Source organism: Meleagris gallopavo, chromosome 22 (assembly GCF_905368555.1).
Source record: "Meleagris gallopavo chromosome 22, MGAL_WU_HG_1.1, whole genome shotgun sequence".
In the NCBI taxonomy this organism is placed as follows: Eukaryota; Metazoa; Chordata; class Aves; order Galliformes; family Phasianidae; genus Meleagris; species Meleagris gallopavo.
The window spans coordinates 1,721,968-1,740,529 of NC_139425.1; the positions used below are offsets into that span (position 1 = coordinate 1,721,968).

Genomic DNA, 18,562 nt, shown 5'->3' on the forward strand with positions numbered 1-18,562 from the left:
AATATGCCTTTGTCTCGTTCCTGCTCTCTTCCCAGCACCACCTCAGCTCACTGCCAGGCTCTCACATCCATCCTTTCAAATCTCCCTCCTCCTCCACAGCTGAAAATGATTTCAGAGAACCACCCCCAACAGCTTTCTCTGCAAAGAAACCCCACGCTAAATATTGTGATTCATCAGATTAGTAAGAGCAGACCCCTAATCTAAGCGTTGGTCATATTAAAACTCCAGAGTCATCTGCCACGTGGAATACAAGCTTCACTTCTAATTAATGGTGTTAACAAATCTTTCTGCACTAACAAGCACTCAGTGGTGTTTTCCCAAGGGCTCTGTCAGAAGGAGACGTCAGCAGCAGCTCACCTCCCGTGTCCCAGTGAGCACTGTCAGGTGAAGCTATGCAGAATGCTGCAGACCAGCTCTATAACTAGACATGCCTCCTCCTTCCCATGCACTGGGATACCTGGAGCAAAGCAGTCCTGCTTCGGAGAACTCCTCTTCCTCCCCTTTGCCTCCTATTGGTTTTGTTCTTCAGTGCTAGCTTTACTTTCATAGAATCACAGAATCATGGAATGGCTCGGGTTGGAAGGGACCTCAAGGATCATCAAGCTCCAACCCCCTGCCAAATGCAACCTCCACATTTAATACTAGAGCAGGTTACCAGGCCCCATCCAACCTGGCCTTGAACATCTCCAGGGATGGAGCATCCACAGCTTCTCTGGGCAGCTGTTCCAGCACCTCACCACTCTTGGTACTGCTCTCCTCCATCCACGCGGGAATCCAGAGCTGCTGCAGGTAGAAGGGCAGATAAGAACGGCAAGGTGGGAGCAATCCCTGCTTGGAGAAGTTTCTGTTCCTCTGCAGTTCTGAACAAGCAGGTCAGCCTTTGACATTGATTTTTTAGGGGAGATGAATCTCAAACTCCTCTTTGCAGCCACAAACTTACAGCTTCTCCCACTCCGGGGGCTCAGACCGCATCACAGCAGGCGCTGAAGCTCGGATCACCTCTGCTGGGAGCTGCTCTGCTTCTTCTTCTGGAGGTTCCAAGGCCCACGTGCTGCACTTTCTTCTCTTCATCTCCTCAGCAGCAGCATCTCACTGCCAGAGCAGCCCCTCGGACAGAGCTCCTTGTCAGCCCAGGTTTGACAGGGTATGGATCTGCTTCCCTCCCTGCTCGCAGCTCTGCTGACTCAAAGGAAAGCAATCTGTAACGGGCCCCTCGATAGCTGTATTTTTCTTACTTAAGTGCACACAAATTGCAACATGCAACCAATTAGACAGACAGTTCATCATTTTTTTTTTTTTCCCCACAACAAACATAATTTGTAATTCCAAAACGTCAATAAGAGCCCTTCACTTGTATATTCGGCGGCATTTGAAAACTCAGCCTAGCCGTTTTGGAGTCAATAATTAAAAGAAAAAAAGGCAATTAGGGTATTAATTGAGACTCACCAAGTCACTTCACAGAACGTACTGCGTATTTTTTGACTGCACGCTTTGCCCTGGCTGCTATTGCTGGATGCTCCTCGATGTGTTACTGCAGCTGCAGTTTTCAGGGGGGTTCCAAGGGGAAGCCTCTGAGTGAACCCCACTTCTGCTCAACCAAATGGGAACAGCCACCCCAGAGGAGCCCCCCCCTCTGCACTGTCCTCCTCCTACCTCTGGAGATGGCAAATTATTTTTTTTTTTCCACTCTAATAACCAAGTTCATAGGAGGCATCACTGATGTGGCAGATTCTTTGCACATTCAAACACTGAGCCAGGAAAGCAGCGTGCACAGGAATAAAGGCACTGCACTCTGCTTTCCGGAGCTCCCTGCTGGAGGGATATTTCTGCTAGCAGAGCTCTAATGCTGTGCAGCATTAAAGGGATTGGCAGCACACCACCTGCAGTATTAAGACTTCCATCAGCTGTCTCCTCACACAAAGAGCAGCGTCTCTCCAAAAATTTAATACCTTGCAATTTTACAAGTTTGATATTAATACTGAGGCTTAAGAAGAAAGTACAAGTCAGGGAGTGCGGATGGATGCTCTTCCAGTTTGGCCAGCAGACCGCCCTTGGGTGAGCTCAGCGCACTAATGAAGCAGCTCTGGCATTGTCCTGGTAGAAACAGATGCTATAAAAGATGAAGAAAAGAAAACCTCAAACCCGCCTGAGGGACTGATGCGCTATTGTAGTAGGTGCTACAGAAATAAGTGGAATTAGCTCAGGCAGATCACAGGGACAAAGGAATGGAGAAAGGAAGGATGGTGTGGGAAGGCCTCACTGCCCCCCGACCAGCAGCTGCTTTGTGATGCAGGAGGAAGCAGCCAGCTCCTGCAGCACCGAGGCGATGCTGGGTCACACTCACAGACCTTCTCCACCCTGTCACCCAGGGGCTGCTGTGGCACTGATCCCCGTGGAGGATTGCAGGGCAGAAGTACTTGGGGATGAGCTTTAAAGCGCTCCCGTACGGCTCAGCCAGTCCTTCTGCAGTGAACACTGGGGCCAGAGGAAGGAGCTTACCTCCCTGCTCCCCACCTCAGCTACAACAGGCTGCTCCCTCAAGGAGATGCTGGCAGGTTGGCAGGTATGTGTGACACAGGTCCCCACCTGCAGCAGGTGGGTGTCCCACTTCCCCTCTCTGGACGTGCAAAGGCAGCACTGGAAGGACAGACGAAGGACAAGCAGGACAGGCTGAGCTGCCAGCAGAACCCATCCCGTGGCTTTGTTTTTTCTTGCAGTTGAATTAGATGCTGATAAGAGATGGTGAAGGATTTCTGTGCCACATGCAGCGCTGCGATGCAGGCTCTGATCTATGGATTACAGTTTACCAAGGAGACAGCTCTGTGGAAAAACACTTATGAGGAAGAAATGTCACTGTTGTAAAAAAAAAAAAAAAAAAAAAAGCTCAGGGAACCATTTTTCTACGGCTGTTTCCCTTGGAAAAGCCCAATAAAGTCACATCCACTCCCCTGCTGAGCATGGGAAGACTCTCTTATGGAACACCCCCACGAGGTTTGGCTCTCAAACCTCACAGCACTCCCCATCACCTGCCTGCAAGCACTTCTCCAAAGGAACAAAACCATCCCTGTCATACCGCAATTTTACTGCTGAGGTCTGTTATGAGTAGGTGGGAGGCCCCAGTACTTCTGACCTTCAGGCTTTGAATTCACCCAGGCTAATGCTCATCTGAATAAAAAGCCACGTGCCAGACACCCAGGCTGGCAGAAGATCAGCCTCCCTCTCTGATTAAAATATTTAGCGCTGACTTATCCATAGCCACAAGCATCTCGTATTCAAAATCTGTGACTGCAGTGCAAAATGAGTAATGCTCTTGAAAAGTCAAGCAGGTAACTGTAAAGTAGCTTACTAACATTGTCTGAGCCTGATTTGAAAAATCCCAGTGGAAAAGCTGTAGGTTACGTGTTCAAACAGGTCCTTCTCACACCAAATTCAGCACACAGGCTGGGAAATCCTTTTAAAGAAGGTGGGAACTGCAGCATCAGGGCTGCAAGCACTGCCAGCAGCTGCCCTCGTCCCCATAGGTATCCAAACCTCACGTTGTCCATTGAGTTCCAAACCTCCAGTCCCGTCTGTGGGCTCAGAAAGGTAGAGCTCACTGCCATGGTCAGCTGCTCTTCCACATACTTAAAGGCTTTTTCCTTGAACTACAAAATAATACGAAGTGCTTTTCCAATATTGTAGGTTTTATGTGCCATAAAGCAGCATTTGGGTGCATTCCCGATTTCCGCACAGCTCTCCCTTACAGTGTTGCCCTAATTGTCCATTTCTGTTTACAACGTGCAAAGGAAAAGCTCAAATGCAGCTTTCGACCCCCTGCAAATACAGATATTGTTGTTTATTTATAGCTCCTTATTGGCAGAGGACCTATGGAGACAAGCAGAAATGTCATTTCCCAGGGAAGGCAGATGTATTGAATCAATCCCCTCGCCGAGGGGCCTGGGGTGTCTCGTAAACGAACCACAATTCACAACAGAAGATAAATTGCCGAAGCCTTTATGCATCCCTTCCTGTCAGTTGCTTTCTCAGTACAAACTTGGAGAAAAAAAAAGCAAAGGCCCTTCTCCCGGCTCTAACAGGATGCTATAGATCTGCTCATCACCCTTCTGCATGACGGAGCTGCAAACACAGGAGGAGTTGTCTCTGCATCTACACAGCTGTTCACATGACGCTGATGTTCTCATCCAGAGTGTCACCTAATGGAGTGTGATGAGAGGTGGGTATGGCACGCTGACCACCCGGGCGGTCTCAGCCATCTCTAGAAGGTTCCTTTGGCAGGGAGGGACACAAATCTGCTGGCTCAAATGAGGTGCGGCTGCTCCTCCCGGGAGGGTAAAGGCTCTTCCTACATCAAAAAAGGGATATTCCTGTGTCTGCAGATGTAAAGTGAGGGAGGGAACAGGCAGCCGGTCTGCTTTTCCTAGGTAACAAAAAAAATTCCTGCCAGGCTGATGGAGAGGTTCTGAATTTGGAAAAGAGGCCAGTGCTTCACGGCTGCTGAATGCAGTGGGAAATGATCTGGTCTCAGAGTACATAAGATGACTCTATCTATCATTTAAACTTGGATGAAGAGGGAGAGTAGAAATCAGGAAAATAGCAGCATACAGAAAAGGAAAGAATAAAACGATGCAACAAAGAGCTGTGGCACCAAAGTTCAGAGCACATCTGGGGCAGGAAGGCCTGTGGGGGTCACTGCTCCCAGCACCCAGCCTCAGCCCCCTGCTGAAGCCAGCAGCCACCTCCCCATCTGATCTCTGGGGTCCCCTCCAACCTCAGCCATTCCATCAGTCCACGATTCCCCCTGGGGCTCCCATGGATTTTTCACTGATGTAAGTCCTGTATTTTATTTCCTAGTCAAACAATGCTCAGCCCTTAGGGATCAAGCTATATGTGACCTATAATCCACCTAGCTCAGTGCAAGGTGCACCTGGGTCAGGGCAATCGCAAGTACAGCTACAGGTTGGGTGAAGAACGGCTTGAGAGAAGCCTTCAGGAGAAGGATTTGGGAATGTCGGTTGATGAAAGATTCAACACGAGGCAGCAACGTGCACCTGCAGCCCAGAAAGCCAAATGAATTCTGGGTTGCACCCTGGGATGCCCCATCCCTGGAAGCGCTGAAGGCCAGGCAGGACGGGGCTGTGAGCAACCTGGGCTAGAGGGAGGTGTTGGAACAAGGTGATCTTAAAGGTCCCTTCCAACCCAAACCATTCTATGATTCTGTGATTCTAACAATTCAACCAACAATGCTTGATTAGTCTCCTATGGCACAGACCTTCCTGGGGACCCTCCTTTGCTTGGGCACCACTCTCAGGGGGCTGATGTGTCCAGGCCCACTGCTGTCCAGAGCTATTTCACATCCTCAGACTCATCTATCTCTGCAGTTATTTCTGTTTCAAGTTTTCTTAACAGCACACAAAGCAAAGAGCTTTGGAAAATGTGGGCAGATCATCGCACTTTTGAGCCACAGCGTACTCGTATCTTACACCTGTTCTAGATCTTAAAAACATCCATATGGTTCCTGCCACTGACCCTCTCCAGCTGTCGGGCTCCGACCGCAAATCACACAGTTGCAGATGACAAAATGACCTGCCTATCTGCAGTAATGTGTTTTCCAAACCCATTGTGGTAATGGCAGGAGCTGGTCTGTAAGTTAATGGACCATTTATTTATGGATCATACATAAGAGCGTTCAGTATTTTGTAACCAGAGAGTGATGCTAAAATTTCCCTCTTTGTCTGAGTCCATGGACACCCAGCTGCTGTGATTTGGGCTGTGCCTGGCAGGAGGCACCTGGAAAACAGAAGAGTCATTTATTTCCATTCAAATGCAGCTTCAGACCAGAGGGACAGTGGGCTGTGGGCAGCCAAAGCTTCCCCAGGAGAGGTACAGGCACGCTTTGTCATCTCCAGCATAACAGCAGGAATAAAGAGCCACTGAGAGCACAAACCTCTCCCCTTGGACAGAGCAGAAACCTGGTGGCATCTGCCCCAGAGGGTCCACCCCTGCCCCAAGACCCCTGGTCAGCTCAGCAGAGATGCTGGTGGGTTGTGGCCACCAAACCTCTTTGCTTTGGAAGAGGCTCATGGGAAAAGGTCCATTTCCTCCTGATGGCAAACTGGATGGAAATTATGGTGTGATCATTTCGAGATGCTGGGAGGATGGGGCGGAAAATAAGAGTGAGTAAGGTGGGGACCTACCAAGCAGCAATCTCAGCCTTGTTGGGCCAGTGACTGCAGTGAAGCAAGGTCACTCCACGGGGGAGAAATTCAGCCAAGCAATCTTCAGGGGAAGGGAAGAGTAGGAGACAACGTTGGCAAGCACAGGGTGAAATCAAACTGGAGAAATCAATAAAGGGAAAGGACAGAGGGGGGCGACGGGACATGGGAAGAGATAAATTAAAGGCTTGCCCAGGGGTTATGATGGCTAGTGAGCAATAAATTAAATAAAAGAGGGCAATAGGGAGTGCAAGGTAGTGTGAAAAATTAATTAAAAGGAAGGGAGGCATAACCAAAGCATAAAACATGGATGCTGGCGGAAAGATTAGAGAACTCAGGAATGAAGAGATTTTGAAAAGTGTAATAAGAGCCAAAGCAGAGGCTGTAAAGGCTGTGACCGCATGTGAGGGTCAGATAAACAAGGCAGATGCATTTCAAGAGAAGGAAATAAACACTGAGGAAGAAAGTAAGCATCTTGCAGAAGGAGATGGCGTTGCTGATATGGGCTCCTGGTACACCGAGCCTCATTCTGTGGTCTGTGCATGCCTTACCTGTATCCAACTGGTCTCCATACACACCTCTGCCTGAAAGGACACTGCACAAGGGCTGCTGTGGGATGAGGCATTGCAAGATGGAATATTTTGGTCAAGATATGCACAAAATACAGCAATCTCCTCTCCCGCTCCCATCCCCGGTCTTTAAACCAGCCTCCATTCTGCTTCTTCAAGCCTCTCCAGCCTCTTCCTGCTCATCACCACAAAGCTCCTTAAGTCCGTATTTCATCAGAAGGCTGTTAATTGCCACTGCAGTGCATGTGCTGCTTTGCCTCTGGGGGATTTCTCATGAGCAGCAGGGCTGCATCTTTCACAAGAGCCTTAGGGTATAAAGGTTATGCACAGGGTGAGAAATAATCATGAGGATATTTCCAGGCCCTTCAAATCCCATAAGAAAAGAAAAAACCGGGCAAGCCTGGATGTCACCTGCCTTTAATTCAGCATGCTTTGAAATGGACAGTCTGACCCAGAGCCCCGAGAAGGTGGAGGTAAGCAAAAGATACACATGCCAGGCAAGTGAAAACGAGATAATAAAGGTACTCAAAGCCTTATTATTACATTCCAGCAGCAGAAGGGCTAATGCAATAACAAGGCAGTGATGAGGGGCAGGCTGAGCCCAGCACCACAGCTTGGATCCGTGTGGCACAGAGGAACCCATGCACATCAGTGGCACCCAGCAGCACGCCGGAGAGCACTGAGAGGGGAAGTAGGACAGAAAGCCATGGATAATTAATAACACTGCAGAAAGCTAAGTAAGCTCCCTGACCTCTCTCTGCCCTCACCAGCTTGTCTCTGGCTTCTGTTTAAACTGGATTATAAATAGCGAAGTGACGGTGTGTTTTACCTACAGATAACAGTAGGTAACGTCCCAGGGAGGCTGCAACGCAGGCAGAACAGGCAAAAAGTAAATTCCCAGTCCTTTCTAATGCACCAGAGCAGAGCCACATTGGGTATTAAGGCCTGGCACAAGGAAATATCAGAGCAGGGCTGAGCCGGACACTGTGGGATGCTGAGATTTGAAACTTTGGTTCCTTAACACTTTTAAAGCAATGATCTGTTTAATTACCAACCCTCCCAGCTACAGAGCCACTGTTCAGTGGTGTGGTGTGACACTCAGACTTTGCACGTTGTTTCCCCATTGCCTGTCAACTCCAAAACCAAACAGGATTCAGCTAAGAGCTTGATGCAACATGAAATGTGCTCGATCTTCAGTCATAGTCTGCAGGTGAGGCTTCCTCCTCCTCTGCAGGGGATGACACAAGGGAGGTCAGTGGGATGCAGTGTGAGACCTGTGGCTTGTCATGCTCTGATTCCCATACAGCAAACCCAAGGTTTTAGGGAGAAATGCAGAGCAACAAACTGGGGTTTGATTATACACCTCTCTCCTAGTATGTGGAAAAGAAGAAGCAAGCTGAAAATCATGGGCTGCAGCAATCCCTGTTTGTCCCTCTGCTTTGAAGGGAGTAGGAAGACTTGTCCCTGCACAGCTTGTCCACCAAAGGATACTGTTGGTCCTCCAAGGTTAGACATGCTGTCCTGAAGTCACTTTTATTGTCCCTGTGTTTTTCAATGCCACTTCCATCCTCAAAAATAAATTAAAAAAAATTAATAGTTCAGAGAAGAGAAACACCCTACCCCACACATTCAGCATAAACACAGATGTGTGGCACGCAGCATCCCCTGGATGTCACAGCATGCAGGGGAAAGCAGTCCATCCTCAGCTCCAGGCAGCACCAGCTCCCTCCCATCAGTGCCACTTCCCCGTGTCACACCACAGCCTGCAAAAGGTCACTGCCTCACAGGGGAAATGTGTGTGAAGATGAAATGCTACAGAAGGGGGATGGTAAGATAAGCAATTTTTGGGCTAATTCCATGAAGTTCCCAAATCAAATCTAGCTTGAAACCAATCTCAGACCTGGATTTCTGTTGATGAAGGATTCAGCCCTGTTCATTCTGCACTTCTTGCTAACTCCCATTTCTCTCCTTACAAAAAGTCCATGCTCACAAGTCATATTTGATGCAGCTGACAAGGGCAGAGCCATCACATCCCATCAAGCATACGCCTCTACAGCCTTGCAAGGGGAAGCTGAGAAAAGATGTGCAAAAAGAGATTTACTTTCAGGTTTTCACTTTAAGGCATCCCCTTGCCTTCTGCTTGCTGACTCACCTTCCAGCTCTGGAGCACGTAGGGGCAGCCAGAAAGCTGCACCTGGTTAGCAGAGGGCACTGAGTGAGCAGCATGGGATGCTCTCTTGTCTCCTGCCCCCAGTGCCTGAGCAGTGCATGGGGCAATGACTATTCCCTTTTAATGTCTTAACGTTGAGAAATTGAGGCCCAGATCCCCAGGGGTAATTGGAAGCCTTTGATGGATGAAGCTCAGCCAACTGGCCAGGGAACTTGGGAAAATTAGGGTGGAGAGCTTGACCCTTGGGGTATGGTCCTCAACCTGCCTTCACCTGGCATTCAGTCCTGTCCTCTGGCCTATCTCTCCACAATATTCAATACTCCTTGAGTGGATAGCAGCTGGCTTTTGACAGGAGAGCACAAAAAGCCTCGTAGGTGGAGAAACAAACCAAGATGGTGAGGATCTGGTGGTTTGGACATGGAGAAAAAGAACCTGTCCCCAGGCCTTCTAGCCATGGGTTTGTTTCTCTACGAGAAGTTAGGGTGTCTGAATATAACCCACCCCATACCAAGCACTTAGGCTTCCTCATTAACTCACAGGATGAATGCATACCCACAGCTAGGGGATGCATCTGGGACAGACCGCTTGAAGGTCAGAGACTTCTCAAGTTCCATTCCGCAACCACTTGCACCTGAACTTTGAACATGGAGTTACCTTTGGCCACTGCAGAAACGCCTCCTGATTCTCTGCCATCTGGTGCAACGAGGAGTTATTTGGCAAAAGACTTCACATTTTTGATTCGTGCACTATCTCAGTCAGAATTAACCTTCAAGCATTGAGATGCTCTGAGAAACAGATAATTTCATACGGCAAATCCAGGAGTTAAAAAACAACCCCCCAAAATCAGATAATTTAAACTGACATGCTATTTTGATAAGATCAAGATTTGCACAGAACATAACTCTAAGGTCCAGCACTCATTACGAATCACTTGCTTATTTGGGTTGATCACAGACAGCCACCTCAGCACTAGAATTTAATCACTGACAGGAAGGTGTTCTAACCCCTGGATCTAAGTATGCTTTGACTGAATTAACAGGTTTAAAATCAGACATATGCTTGACTTCCTTAGGTTCATCAAGGTTGCAGGTACAGGGCACAGGATGATGTCAGCCACGTGAAGACGTGTTCCATTTTCTGTTCATCTCCCAGCAGTGCAAGGAAGCCTGGCATGGGCAGGAACAAGGACAGAGCTTCTGGGCTGAGCTCATGGCCTGTGCTGAATGCAATGTGTCAGGGCTGGGATCCCAATGGAAAAGCTGACCTGTGAACAGAACTGATTGGGTTCCTGCTCAGAAGAGGACAAGAGCAGAAAAGGAGAAGAGCAGATACAGGTAAGAGACAGGATCAGACGAGAAGAGCAGAAGAGAAGGAAATGAGAGGATGCAGGTAAGAAAGAAGGGAAGGGGGGCAAGAGAGGAAATGAGAGGATGCCATTAAGACAGAATCGCAGAAGAGAAGTGCAGGAGGAAATGAGAGGGTACAGTTAAGACAGAAGTGGAGAAGAGGAAAAGAGCACAAGTGGAGAAGAGAGGATACGACAAGAGCAGAAGAGAAGTAGAGATGCTGAGGAGTAAGGACAGAGGTTAAGAGAGAACAGCAATAGAGGAGAAGAAAGCATATAGGTCCGTGCAGGTAGGATAAATGTGTGGGCACAAGGAAAGGTTTTCTCTGTCCTGCAGAACTTCAGAGCTGGCTGTGAACAGGGCTGACCAGGAGCTTTGCAGACAGCACTCTAAGTAACTCCTTCTCATCAACCAAAAACAGCCCAAAGAGCTCTCCTTCCAAGCCAGCCAAAGATGGCCTCACTGCCAAGAACGTGGCTTTTCTACCTCAAAACTTGTTTGGTTCCCCATGTGAGCATGGGGCTCAGCACTGGCTGCCTAAGAGCATCTTCCAAACAACACAGCACAGGTAAGAGGGCAGTCATTCCTAATGGATCTTCACATTCTCCTGTTGCAGATGAAGACGTCGGCCCTTGAGGGGATTTGCATCGTGTCTCCTCAGCCCAGGCTGCCATCACCCCCAGCCATGACTCACAGCCCCATCTCACCAGACAACAATCACAAGCTTATCTCAAGGAGCAAAGAAAGATTTGCACTCTTCGACTGATCTCAACGCTATCTCCGCTGTCACAAGCTGGGAGCATTTGAGGACAGGTCTGAAGCCCTTCCTCCCTTTCAAATAAAACCACACACTTTGTCTTATCTCCTGGAAATGGCCTGAGAGTGCTTGGGTTTCTTCTCCCTTCCTCCGAGGTTTTCAAGCACACCCAGACCACTGCAGACAGCCAGAGGTTCCTGCACTCCTGCAGACACTTGGGCTTCAGAGAGGAGATCGTTTGTCCACAGTCACAAACACACAATGCTGCTAAGGGGACTCAAGCAGCCACCCAAGCTTCCTGCTCTGAACAGCTCAGTCCTGCACCTCCACCTGCACAGCTCCACCGGAGCAATCCCTGTGCTGCAAAGGAATCCTGTTGATGAGGCAATTGCTTGCAAAATAAAGACAAAAAAGAAGGTGTGCATGCACACCTCAGAACCCACACTGCAGAAATCACATAATCTCATCGCTTTCTGAGGAAGTGCTTAGAAAGAAAGGAAACAACCCACGAGTGGCAAAGCTGTCTGTGCTGGTACAAAGCACTTGCCAGTGCTTGTTGTGAGATGTTAGCATGGCAAAGTCAGTGCTGCAAGTAACACCCAGCTGCAGTGATGCCCAGCAGCTGATGGACGAAGCTCTCCATGCTTTGCACATTGCTGCTGCTCCCAAAGCACTCATGTTGCCTTCTCATGGTTCATAGCACCTGTAGAGGCTCTGGAAAGAACTACAGCTTTAGAGCCTCTTGAGGTACATCAGTTGTCCCAAAGCCCATACTTTTCTTTGGTAAAAGTGTCTTAGGCATGGAGGGTAAGCTGGTCCTACAAGTAGGATGTTTTAGACTCCTTTACAACTTCTGTGTCCCACCAACAGCTGCTCCTCACCCGTGCATCCCAAGCACTGGCACCTGCACGTCCCTCCTGACCCACAGCATCTCTGCTAAATTAAGCAACCTGTTACAGCCCTTCCTTCCTCGGCCCACAGGGTGCTAAGAAGGTCACTGCCAGATCGTAGCTTAAAGAGTGAGCGAGCACCATCCTAATCCTGAGAGGACAGGAACCACCAGAGCTGATAAACAACCTGAACGAGTGATTACAGTCTGGATTTATTTGCCATCAGACGCTGTGATGGCCCTCTCCAATGCAGGCTGCTTCTAATGCAGCAGAAAACTTCAACCATCCCCAAACACTTACAGGATGCTTCCCGTCCTCCCATGATGGGACACTTCCAACCCTTTAAGGGTCAGCTCAATAACAGGTATTTCTGTGACCTCCTCAACATTGCTGAAATAACAGGCATTTCCATCAGCCTTCACCGTTCTCCAGTTGCTCTCAGTGATCTCGAATCGGGTGAATAACAGACATTTTCACAGCTTTCTCTACATCCCCCAAGAAATAGGTGGTTACACACCTCTTTTCAGCATCAACCTTTATTCCATGAGCTCCCCATAAACCGGAGGGAGAAGTGAAAAATGGAAAAGCAAATAATGATCCAGCAGGGTTGAAGGGTTCAGAAGCACTGTGGAAGGAATGAGCTCGCCAGCGGAAGGAGGTGCTACAGCCCAAGCAGCACGTTCAAAAACAGAGGTGTTTCTTCCATGCTGCTGAATCTCACCGTTTCATTTGCTGAGTTAAATCCTGGTCTCTGGAATCAGAGCACAGTGTTTCGCTTGCTCATGGAGAAGGCAGCTTTTAGTCCACTCATTTGCTTAACAAATCTGTGTGTCAGAATTCCTTAGTCCTACTTTGTGGCAAGATACTTCCACTGCTACTAAACTGAGGTATATGAAGCAAGGAAATGGTTGTAGACAAATCAGAAACAAGCTCAAATTCCATTTGTCCTTCACCTTCTTGAAGGTGAATCAGGGCTAACCCTGTTATTTTGGAGTGTCACGGATCAGATTTCCAAATAAGATAAAAAGGACCGGATCTTTATTTTCTCAGTATGATCTCTACCAAGCAACAGCAGAGCCCCAACCTGTATGGAGAGAGGTTTCACCTGATCTCTTTTCTTTCCTACTTAAGATCCCAAGGAAAATCTCAACCATAGTCTCAATTAATACAAATGTGTTGCACCACGGCTGCAAGCCCAGCAGAACTGGAAAGTGAGGAGCTGCTTCTATTCGTACATCTGGGAACTGGAGGGGAAAGTCCACTGCTGAATTCAGGTCACTGTGCCATGCTTCTATCATGCACTGTGCACCCAGTAAGTCCTGACATCTTCATTTATTCTCTGCTGAAGCAAACTCCATGTTTAGTTCAGCTGGACTCCTTTTCCTGTGTGCTCACCAGAACAAAACTCCCACAAAACCAGCAGGACATCTCCCAGCTCAGGACTTTCCTAACCTCTTTGCTCGGGGAGCACAGCAAGCTTTTAATGCACCAGTGGTTCCTGGGCCAGCATTTCTCAGTACTACTTGGGGCACACTGTCACTGAGCCCCGAACTCTCTTCCAGCCCTCCACAAACCCACAAATGTGCTGCTTCCAGCTCAGCCTGCTTGCAGGACGTTGTGTTGGGGCTGCCCTTGGACCAGACCTCCCCAGGTCTGTGGGGGAATAGCTGCTGTCCATATGCCATCTCCAGGGCTCACCCCCATCCCTTCCCTGTGCTCACCACGCTCACACTCTTCCAGCACAACAAGCTGCACTCATGACTTTTAGAATAAATATAAGCAAAGCATCAGAAATTAAAATATGCTGAACCCATCCCATCCAAACAGACCGCCATCTGCCCGTGTGGGGGTGATTAAGGTATTCCAGACCCTGCTGCCAACAGCATGGCAGGGAACAGCAGGCTCTCAGCACTGCCTCCCTCTCTGCCTCCCCGAATGCCAGGATGAGAACACACACAGAAGGTGCTGAGGGAAAACCATCAGCCCAAATCAACTGGAAAAATGCAGCACCTGATGCCAGGTGTCCTCACTGCCCACAGCACGGAGCCTCTCCTCACACAGCAGCAGCCAGGATTCATCTTGGGGCTCTCTCGCACCGCTCACCACGTCCAAGGGATGTGTTGTTACTCACCGGGAATGGTGTGGGCACTTGGGTTTGTTAGTCCTTCCTGTCTCCGGCCTGGGAGCAGGTGCAGCACCCCTCAACCGTCTCACCTTCGTCCTACAAGAATCAGGACACAGAGTTTTCTACCAGCTGTGGTAATCAGATAATCCAGTACTTTCTAATCCCCAGCAGAGGAGCGTATGCTGCACTGGGAAGAAAAGCCCCTGGCTGTATGTCTGCACGGATCAGACTGAAGCCCTTTGGACCTGAGGCTCTGAGCTGCTTAGCCAGGAGCTCAAAGCCGAGGAGACAGAGGCAGTTGTGCTCACAGGGCTGTACGCTTGGGACAGCTTATTTCAGATTGGCTCAGGCTCAGGAAATCCCACAGTACCTGCCCCGTTGTGCTAATACTGCAGAAGGGTAATGGTGGATAGGGGCAGATAGGGATTTTTGGTCTGGGACTTCTAAGGGAAACGAGTGTTTCTTCAAAATGTAATATTTCACAGTAAACAGGAGGGTTTTGTTGATTGAACCGAAGGCTCTGCTTTACACCAATGCCTCTGGGCTCCCTCTGAACTGTGATGACTTCAATTCTGGTGCTCTCTGTTCCCTGCCATGGCTGGGATGCTTGGCTGGTCTATGCAGTGCACTGATGTGTTGCCTTGAGAAGTCCGTGAGGCAGCAATTGAACAGTCCCAAGCTTCAGGAACCAAATCCAAACTCCATTCCCCCAATCCTGTCATTAACAAATCCAGCCATTTAAACCCATTCACAGAATCCCAAGTGGGAAGGGATCACTGAGCCCAATCCCCAGCTCCACGCAGCAGCACCCCAACCCAAACCCTATGGCTCAGAGCGATGTCCCAGTGCTCCCTGAGCTCCAGCAACTCAGAGCTGTGCAGCACCAGAGCACAGCAGTACAACCCCTTCCCTGCCCAGCTGGCAGCACTGGGCAGATGCACCAGGGGACACTGCAGAAGGTCAAACTGGAATGGAGCTTTTAATTAAAATGGAAAAAGTACAAAAGAGACAGAGACTAAAACCAGGTGGCCGTGTAGCCACAGCTGCTGTCACCCAAGAACACAATGGCAACGAACTTGCAAATGGTGTTTCCTCAGTTCCCCTCTGTTTCAGTGGAGCCATCATTCAGAATTATTGGATCTCTCCAGAGATGTATCTCATGTTAATCACTGAGTGCACAGATGCCAGGAGAACAGGGTTCATGGACAGATGTAGAGCAGGGGAGCAAACATGAGATATTTGAGGTCAGATTTGCTGTGAGCAGAGCCCTGAACACAAGATCTCCCAGTGATGCTGGGGATGTGGCAAATGGAGAACTACAGAAGCAAATCCCAACCAGGCAGGAGGAGAAGAGATTTGAGTGGAGATCTGGATGAAGTTCTCAATGCTTTAACCCATTATTTTTCCAAACTCACCCAGGTCCCCTGATTGAGGTGAAAGTATTAATCTTGTTCCTAAAACTTTCCACTTCTGATAAGAAATGTGGGGGGGTTGGGAGGGAGGAACAGAATATGAGGGGCAGAGGGGTACTGTGCTTCAGTGAGCGTCAGAGGCTCCTGAGGATGGAAAGTGAGGCCCAGATGAGCTCTAAAAAGTTCATCTCCATGGAAGGTGTACAGGAGGTGACACAGAAGAACCTTATGACTACTACCAATATCAAAGGGGCTAAGAGAAAGAAATCCCCTTCTGCTAGTCTGTAACTCATCATTTTCCAAACTTACAGCTACTTTAAAGATGAACTTTCCTTGCTTTTACACCAAGTTTGTTATTGCTTGAGTCCTCGTGAACTCATGTAATAGTTCATAGGAGGAGCAGCAGGCTTCAGTCTTCTGATTTTTCTAGAATCACTCCAAGCAATGATGGAAAAGTTAAGGAGGAAGGAAGTAAATATCCTGCCAAAACACAAAAACATCTTTCAAACAAAGTAACTGCACTGAAATGTGCTGTTTTATTTTCACTCTGAGCTTCCAAAGCATTTCCCTTCTCTCCCTGAATGATAACGGGCATAAAAATTAAATATAAATTCTCCAACAAAAAGCAAAATGCACTGAAGAGTAATAAATCACCGGGACTGGATGGCATTCGGAGGAAGCTGGGGGAAGGAATAAAGGATGAAATCGCATAGATACTGACTAAGATGTATCACAGACCCTTAAAAAAACCCACAAGAACTCATCTCCAGGGCCGAGGGTTCACCACAGCAGGCTGAATGCTGATAAAGCAGCACAGGGAACTTGCACAGTGAAGCAGCAGAGATGGTGCACAGCGCAGCGCCAAGCAGCACGGAGAGACTCAGTTGGATCACATCCCTACTTTGTGCGGGGGATGAAGTCCAAAGAAAGGCTGAGATCATGTGCCAACCATCTCCCATGTGCTGGCACTGGGAGCGGGGTCAGCTGGGGTCTGCAGAGAAGACAAGGTGGGACTGGCCCTGTGCTGCACTGGGGACATGGGACACAGCCATTTCACACAGCTGCCATGGGCTGAATGCTTTCTCACCTGATGACCTGAGATTCCTACATCTGCATTCCCAATAACCTGAAATGCTCCCTGGGGCATCATACAGAAGCACAATATTCTGGAAACACTATAGATCAGCACTCATTTCCTTCTTATAAACAAGTTCACCTTTAGTTCTGCAGGCACCTCCTACTTCATTAAACTTAAAGATCTTGCTCCCCAGGGGTTTCCTCCTCAACTGGGGCAGGAAATGAAAAGACAGAAATGCAATTTAACTGGGGATGAAGCTTCATCTTTACGCCACCTATCACCATTACGTGTCATTTAAAAACAAGCAATGAAGCAGGTGTGAAATGGCACCAGCTCCGGATGCACATAAAGAAGGTTGACACCACCAGTATGCCTCAGCAAGATTCAGATGGTGCAGCTCAAAAACTCATTTTCCCTTTGGCTTCTTTCTTCCTTTTTCCCAGGAAAAAAAAAAAAAAAGGAAAAAAAAAAGAGATATGGGACAGAAGAAATGGCAGCTTTACAAAAGCCCAGTGGTGTGAAAAGAAGAGAAGCCAATTCCAGCACCTTGCAAAACCCTCCTGGTGCAGGGCTAGCGATGGTGCACTGCCATGATAACTTGGCACTTGCCTTCACATGATACAGAGGTGCCAACAGCAAAACTGCTGCTCCTGCTCCTTCCTCTGCAGTAATGACTTTGCTTGCCTGTTCCCTGCTGGATGAAGCATCAGGCTCAGCTTGATGCATTCCCTTCTGCTTGCAGGTGATAGTGCAGCTCACAACCCCAGAAGTGACACAAAGGCACTGAAGATGCCCTGGGAGTTGAGGTGGATGGGAGAGGGCTCTGCTGTCCCTCTGGTTATCCAAGCCCTTCCTCCATGCTGCAGGAGCAAGGAGCAAAGTGATGAAATGCTTGTTGAGGCACTAATGAGGATTCAGGTGGACCTCCAGCAGAGAGCAGAACCAAGGAGGATCAAGGAGAGCTCCGTGCTTCCAGGTTACTGGGTTGTTTGCTGGTTTGGTTTCATGTGACTGCAATTATCTCCTGAAAAAGCGATGACTGCAGTGTGAGATCTCCAGCCTTTGTGCCTTTCTGGATGCTATTGGTAACACCTTGGATGTAAATAGTCAATTTTCTTCCTAACAAATGCCATTTCTGTATCTCTGCCTATGGGAGACGGGGATGAACTGTGCTAACTACTTCACTCTAATTAGCAGCTGCCCATCGTTTTCATTTTAAGCAACACACCAGCGTGGTTTTATTCTTCCAGTGATCCTTTAATGTCGCATTTTCCCTGCGCTGGATCAATATTCAGATCTCCTCTCCTGAGCTCACCTGCTCACCCGGCCCTGGGCCAGGGCTGCACAGCAGCTGAGTGTATCAGACTGACTGCATTAGCAGAGCCCAGCATTGCACTGTGCCTTCCCTGCAGGAAAGCAGAGCAAGAAGCCGAGCTCTTTCTGTAATTGAGACATGAAACTCTAAACCACGTCCCAGCCCACGGCCGGGCTCAGGGACAGGTCAGTTTTCCTGCTCCACTTCAAGGGGCACAGACACAGCTCTTTGCTGCTGCTAATTTTAAATCACGTCTCCATCTTCTGCCTATAAATTCTCTCTTGCTGTCAAAAGGTGACCAGGCCAGTCGGAAAGCTATTTTTCACAACTTTGCTAATCCAGGAGCACCTTGCTGCCTCCTCCCAGCATGAAAATGCTGACAACAGAACTAGGGGTGGCTGCAGGAGTGCAGGCTGAGCATGGGGAGCACTGCCGTTCACGGGGCAGCAGGAATGCAGGAGCCCAGGATCAGTTCCCAGACCCTCCTCAATGCCCTCTGCTCAACCTTGGGCTCCTCAGCCCCACCTCTGCTAATTGTGGCTTAAGGGCACCTCCCACAGCTGGTCTTGCAGATAAATTAACGATTGCCTCAGAAGTAATCTGTTATAATGGGTACGACGGCCCTGTTAGAATAAAACTGGGTATTTTTTCCCTTGCTTCATCGCTGGCTTTAGGAATGAAGTCGGGG

The 18,562-nt window shown here is 48.7% G+C and overlaps 1 protein-coding gene across 6 annotated transcripts in view; it reads right to left on the reverse strand.

Moving 5' to 3' along the window:
• Window positions 1–18,562, reverse strand: part of RALY (RALY heterogeneous nuclear ribonucleoprotein) — a 109,547-nt gene that overhangs the window by 57,039 nt on the left and 33,946 nt on the right. For 2 of the 6 annotated variants that reach the window (XM_085242079.1, XM_085242080.1), the window contains exons 2-4: window positions 14,076–14,165; window positions 8,273–8,349; window positions 6,764–6,821 (exon numbers count right to left, since the gene is read on the reverse strand). The exons of 1 other annotated variant lie outside the window; for it this stretch is intronic. In XM_085242079.1, the coding sequence (XP_085098205.1) occupies window positions 6,764–6,784 (21 nt within the window). In that variant the 5' untranslated portion in view covers window positions 6,785–6,821; window positions 8,273–8,349; window positions 14,076–14,165. Of the gene's footprint in view, window positions 1–6,763; window positions 6,822–8,272; window positions 8,350–14,075; window positions 14,166–18,562 lie in introns of those variants that run through there. 3 more of the 6 variants (XM_085242081.1, XM_085242082.1, XR_014887814.1) reach the window with 2 other exon arrangements.